At 33.6% G+C, this 6,274-nt stretch overlaps 1 protein-coding gene across 1 annotated transcript; it reads left to right on the top strand.

The window, feature by feature from the left end:
* Positions 1–214: 214 nt before the first annotated feature.
* LOC143606066 (beta-1,3-galactosyltransferase 7-like) lies at positions 215–5,390 on the top strand. The gene is made up of 11 exons (XM_077081962.1): positions 215–324; positions 402–486; positions 569–618; positions 2,883–3,067; positions 3,148–3,211; positions 3,318–3,390; positions 3,490–3,610; positions 3,687–3,774; positions 3,865–3,990; positions 4,779–4,888; positions 4,957–5,390. The coding sequence occupies exons 1-11, from the start codon at positions 215–217 to the stop codon at positions 5,103–5,105; spliced, it is 1,161 nt and encodes a 386-aa protein (XP_076938077.1). The 3' UTR covers positions 5,106–5,390.
* The last annotated feature ends 884 nt before the right edge of the window (positions 5,391–6,274 follow it).

Genomic DNA, 6,274 nt, shown 5'->3' with positions numbered 1-6,274 from the left:
CAACAAACTTTATTTATTTTTATCATTTAACAAATAAAAAACTACAACTAATAAAGTAATAATAATTGAAAGACCAAAAATGTAGTTTATGGGAAGACAAAACTAAGAAGTGTTGTTTGACCCGTATTTCAACTATAACCATCTTGACTTTTGGAACATATATACATAGATATTCTTCTCTCGCTCTAGATTTACGCGCCAACAACATAAGAAGATGAAGAGCAACCGAACGGGTAGTGTTGGTGGTGGGAAAAAAGTATCAGCAAATTGGATTATCGTTTTCAGCATCTTCAGTTTCTTACTCGGCATCCTCTTTACAAACTGGTTTCTTTTTTTTTTTTTTTCTTTTTTTTAATCTCTTAATATCAACCCAAACACATACAAATTGAATATAATCATAGGATGTGGGTCCCACTTGATGATTCCGATATGAGACCAAAAGAACAAGCTGATGATCATATGAAAGTTGATTGCATCACAAACAAGGTTGTTTTTATCACAAACTAGATGCTTGCTTTTGTGAAATGAAATGAAATGAAATGAAATGATTTTGATGGGTTTGGTGCAGGATGATGATAGACTACTGGGAGAAGTTCATAAGACCCACAACGCAATCAAGTAAAGTCTTTTTATTTATAATACATACATACATACATACATATAGTTAAGGATAAGGTCTCTCCACAAGATTAAAAATATTTTGGATCTGGGTTCTAAGTAAAAAGGTGGGCTTTTTTTTTATCGAGGTTAAACAATTAAAGTTTTTAACTGTACTTATTGGGTTATGGTTTAGGTTGTGTAAATTAATTTTTAATAAAAATGGGCTTAAATGAATTGGGTTTGAACATTAATAAGGGCGTGTTCGTTTCGCTTGCATGGAATGGAATTTGGATGAAATTAATTGGAATCTTGATTCCATTTTGGTGTGTTTGTTCGGTTGCCAAAGAATTGAAATTCAATTTCTTTAAATAAAGGAATTCCAAAACCTTTCATAATGTGGAAGAATTCAAGTTAATTCGTTGGAATCTTTGATCGGTCGACTAACATGGTCGCACTGGGGTGTGTTCATAATCAGGCCCGGCTCCGAGAATTGAATAAAAAAATTGGGCCGAAGGCGAAAAATATTTTGGGCCTTAAGTAAAAAAGAGGATTTTGTTGGGTTTAAACAATTTAATTTTTAATTTGACTTCCTTAGTTATGATTTATGATTTGGGTTGTATAAAAAACTATTGTATAAAAAATAGGCTTAGTAATGCCACAAATGAGATTTGAACCCACAACCTTTGGGTTGGAAGTCATACCCCTTTGCCACTAGACCAAGTTAGTTGTTATCTAATTAAGTTTAAACATTGAATATACACATCGTTTTTCATAAAAGGCCATGTTCGCATTTGGTTCGACATTTTTGCTTTGGTTCAACACTCCTGGTCAGTTCGCGTTTGGTTCAACGTTCCGCGTCAAAGTGCGTTTGGTTCGACGATCCGGGTCAGGCTAGTTTGACGCTCCCGATCGGTTCGCATTCGGTTCGACTGTTGACCCGAATGCAACCTGTACCGACGACGCAAACACGACTCGAACGTGTTACCGACCGTCAACTCAAACGCGATCCGAATCACTGATCCAAACACGACCCGGAACGTCGACCCAAATGCGACCCGATTCGTCGACATTCTATTGTGTGAAACGAACACTACCTAAGAATTTCAAATCCTATGCATTTTCCAATTCCAATTCCATTTCATTATGTGAAACGAAAACTACCTAAGAGTACATATCTGTTTTCAATAAAGTTTATATATATATAAAAATTCCGGGCGTAACACCGAGGCGATCGGGCTAGGAGTCGTCGCCCTCTCCACCCCTTCTCAAAGCTGGCTCTGTTAAGAATGTGGAATATTGATAGTTAATTAAGTCAGTGAGTCTTATGATCCGGTTTATATATCCAAATAGGCATAGATTCCGTCTCCTCCAGGGGTGAATTTCTGATGCAGATGATACACATCCACCACCAAAAGGGTGGGGTTGCATTGGGTTGTTTTTTGGTCGAACTGGCGTTTACGCTTAGCTAAACCGGTCAGTTTTGGTTGGCATGGCGTGCTTGCAAGTTGGATCATTTAATTCATTTACTTCATAAAGTTTAAGAAAGATATGTTTTATATTGTTGTCAAATTTTAAAAGAGAAATTAGCATCAGGTTTTATAGTTTAAAAGTAACTGTTTTCTGTGCATATGTATTTTTCAGTTGTAAATTTGTAATTAATATACAAAAAAAAAGTTAGAAAATACTTGGGTTGGCTCGTGTTGTTTGTGTCAACCCGCGATTGCATTTGTCCTGTTCAGGTTTTGGTGTTTCGGTGTTCGGTTTAACCCGTGAACGTGACTTATTTAGCACCCCTAGTGAATGAGCCAGCCTCACAAAAGCAAATTAAAAATTATATATAAATTAATGTAACACTTTAACAATTGAACATGTGGTCTGATTCTACATATTAACAACTAATCTAAAAATTTAAGAACGAATCTCATCAAACATTTTAGTATTTAGACAACCAAATATGTTGAAACTTTAACAGCTAGTCCAATTTATTCGCTGATCCATTGAACAACAAATAGCAAGAGGCTACTATGATTAGAATTTAAGAAAAAAAGTTAAAAATGCCAAAAGTTGTTTTTTTTTAAAGTAAATTATTAAGGTCCACCAAGGAGCTTGTTCAAAAGGGGAATTATCGATATAAGGGTACTCCTCACATTTGAGATCAATAATACTGAAACTGGCTATACATAGTTGAAAATTCTAAACCCATGACTGTTTATGTGTTATGCTATAAAATATAGAAGTTAATGTTTGAAGTATAATTTGCTTTATTTTTGGAGGTCTATCAGGTCACTTGGAAACTCAATTTCAGAGCTGAAAGTGAGCAATCAAACTTCATCTGAGCCGTTGAACCGTGATGACTCACAGACAGATAGTGAGAGAAGGAAAAAGGTGTTTATGGTTATTGGGATTAATACTGCTTTTAGTAGCAGGCGCAGACGCGATTCTATTAGAGAAACATGGATGCCTAGAGGTACTTGTTTATACTCTATTCTATTTCATGTATATTTTTACCTTTATTAAAATAAATGAATCTTTGTGTTGTTTGATCAGGTGAAAAGCTACTTAAGCTTGAAAAAGAAAAGGGTATAATCGTCCGTTTCATGATTGGTCACAGGTTATTATTTTTCTATATATTGTTATTTACGGTCTATTAGTATGAGCCCATGGTAGTTTTTTTTTTAGTTAACATAATTCAATAAATTTTTGCTTTTATTTTACAGTGCAACATCTAAGAGCATTTTAGACCGGGCCATTGACTCTGAGGAAGCTCAACATAAGGATTTCTTTAGGCTTGTAAGACCATAAACAAGATAAAAATAATAATATATGATTAATTTTTGAGCTCAAATATGAAAGAATCTAACTTTATCATCATATCATATATTATAACAGGAACATGTTGAAGGGTATCATGAATTGACTGCTAAAACACGTATCTTCTTTTCCACCGCATTCGCCAAATGGGATGCAAAGTTTTATGTCAAGGTGGATGATGATGTTCATGTCAATCTTGGTATGATCTAAAAATTGCAAAAGTTACCGTTTCATGATGCTTAAAGATTATTGCAATAGTTATATTCTTCTTGCAGGCATGTTAGCCACAACTCTTGGACGACATCAGTCAAAACCTAGAGTGTATACAGGATGCATGAAATCCGGGCCTGTTCTTTCACAGAAGTAAATTTGATTACCAAGCACTTACATTTCATTATTCTTTTAGCCAAAGAATTTGGGTCTTATTTTTTTTTTTATATTTTTGTCATGTAGGAATGTTAAATACCATGAACCTGAATACTGGAAGTTTGGAGAAGAAGGAAATAAGTATTTTCGACATGCAACCGGACAAATTTATGCAATTTCAAACGATCTTGCTGCATACATCTCCACTAACCAGTAAGTATCCACTTTTTGTTTCAAATTTCGCTATAACCCTCCTTTTTTATCTTCTTTTATTTTTTTTTTATTTTTAGAGTTATAAAGGAGCCTAGCTAAGTCAGGTTAGGCTTAGGCTCGGCTTGTTTATGTTAATAGGCTGAAATGTTAAGCTCGAGCTTGAGCTGGTTAGTGGCTCCCTGAGCTAGCTCATTTATTTAAAAAAAGAAAAGTTACATTCTTAAACATATTGGTATATATTAAGGAAAAAAATGTTACTTTTAATACACATAATGCATAAAAACTACAAAATTATAATTTATATATATTAAAATTTGGGTTATACTTTTGGGTTATAATTTCATATATATATATATATATATAATAAAACTCGGGCTTTAATTTAAACGAGTGAACCAACGAGTTTGCTAGACAAGCCAAACGAGCGAGGAAACAAGCCGAACTTATGATGGCTTGGGCTCGGCTCGTTTACAAACGGAGCTGATTTCGAGCAACTTTCTTTGAGCGAGCTTCGAGCAAGCCGTGCTTTTGAACAATTCCTTTTTTCAATATTTGTATGAAATTTTTTTTGTTTTTTATTTTCCCTTTTGAAGACTATGGTGCCTTTTATATCGTATACAAGAAAATGCATGTATAGTAAAAAAAATGTGTTTGTTAAGTCAGGGTCTCATTGGGTGCAACCTCTCTATCTATGTGTGGGACATTTCTCGATATGTTTGCTTGTACATTAATATCAAAAATCTAAGTTCTAACTCGTGTTTGTAACACCTTCATCATGCCATATTCAGGCCTATTTTGCACAAATATGCAAATGAGGATGTGTCACTCGGTTCTTGGTTTATTGGTCTTGACGTTGAGCATATTGATGATCACAACATGTGTTGTGGGACCCCTCCTGGTACACGCTTGTTGTATATATATATTTTTTAATGAAATTTTATTCTAATGTTGTTTTAAGTTGTTCAGACTGTGAGTGGAAGGCAGAGGCGGGTAACGTGTGCGTAGCATCATTTGACTGGAGTTGCAGTGGCATTTGTAAGTCAGTGGAAAGACTGAAAGATGTTCACAAGAGATGTGGTGAAGATCCCGCTGCTCTTTGGAATGCGCAATATTGAAACTCAACTAACTAGTTAGTTGTGTTTAGCATTTTGACCTCGTATAACGAGGCCCGCTCGTTTGTGGCAGTTATTTTATGCGATAAATGCTGCAGAAGGAAGTATTTTTAAATTTTTGGGTGATGTATTGAATAGTTTAGTATTTGTATTTATTATACATATTGCTGTATATATATAAAGAGAGAAATAGGAAGAGCATGTAGTTTTTGTTAAATTGTTTGAATTTGTAAACCATGAAACCCATATTGAAATCATTCGTGTTTATTTAAGGAAAAATTCCCAGATCGTCATATTTTAAGACTGTGATTTCAACTTTGTCTCCTAAATGCTTTTAATTTTTGAAATGTACTCTCCTAAACAGTCAACACGAGTATACAGCAGCCATTGAGAAAAAAACGCGTGGCACCAATTTTGTTGGGACGAGTATTTTAGAAAAAGAAAAATGCCGGAACGAGTATTTTGAAGAACAAAATGTAAGGGACGAGTCATTTAGGTAACTTCTTTGTTTTGAAAATTATATTATTATAATTACAATTAATTTTGCTTCTAATTGGTTTTTTTTATATATCTTTTAAGATATAAAGTTTTACAAAAATATGAATAAACGGTTGAAACGTGTTTTTTTATTTACGCGTCAACATAAATTTTATTTAAAACCGAGTTGGGTCAAACTATAAGCTATAATAAGAATATTTAAAACTTAGTTTTAAAATTTTTGGTTTATAAATATTCTTATTTGTCTTCTTATTATATAATTTCATAAAATATGGATATTGGATTTTAATAATCCAATTTTGACACATTGGCCGGCGTTAAGCCCAACTTTAAAATTGTATCACAGCAGTCACAACTTTCAACCTATTTTCCTCCGACTTTAAAAGAATAAAGAATAATGTGATTGCTTCCAAACTACTGAGAACAAAACAACGGATCCTTCAAACAATTGAAGATATTAAGGACTGAAGAATGAAGACAAACTACTAATGGTTAATACAGTGATTTCCACAAAATAAGATATTGTAAGCTTGAGCTACCTAGCGTTGTCTGCGATCATTGGCATTTTAGGTCGCCTTTTACAATTGTGTTACCACAGGTAGCCGGAATTTATTTGTTGTTCGTTCAAAAAAATATATTTAAAACCTGGAAAAAATCTAATTAATATATATAAT

This window comes from Bidens hawaiensis, unplaced genomic scaffold (genome assembly GCF_021521415.1).
Source record: "Bidens hawaiensis isolate Kalapana, Puna unplaced genomic scaffold, B.hawaiensis_p1.1 tig00072910_1, whole genome shotgun sequence".
NCBI lineage: Eukaryota > Viridiplantae > Streptophyta > Magnoliopsida > Asterales > Asteraceae > Bidens > Bidens hawaiensis.
Note: the sequence above shows the minus strand (reverse complement) of the source record. Positions and strands in the feature narration are given on the sequence as shown.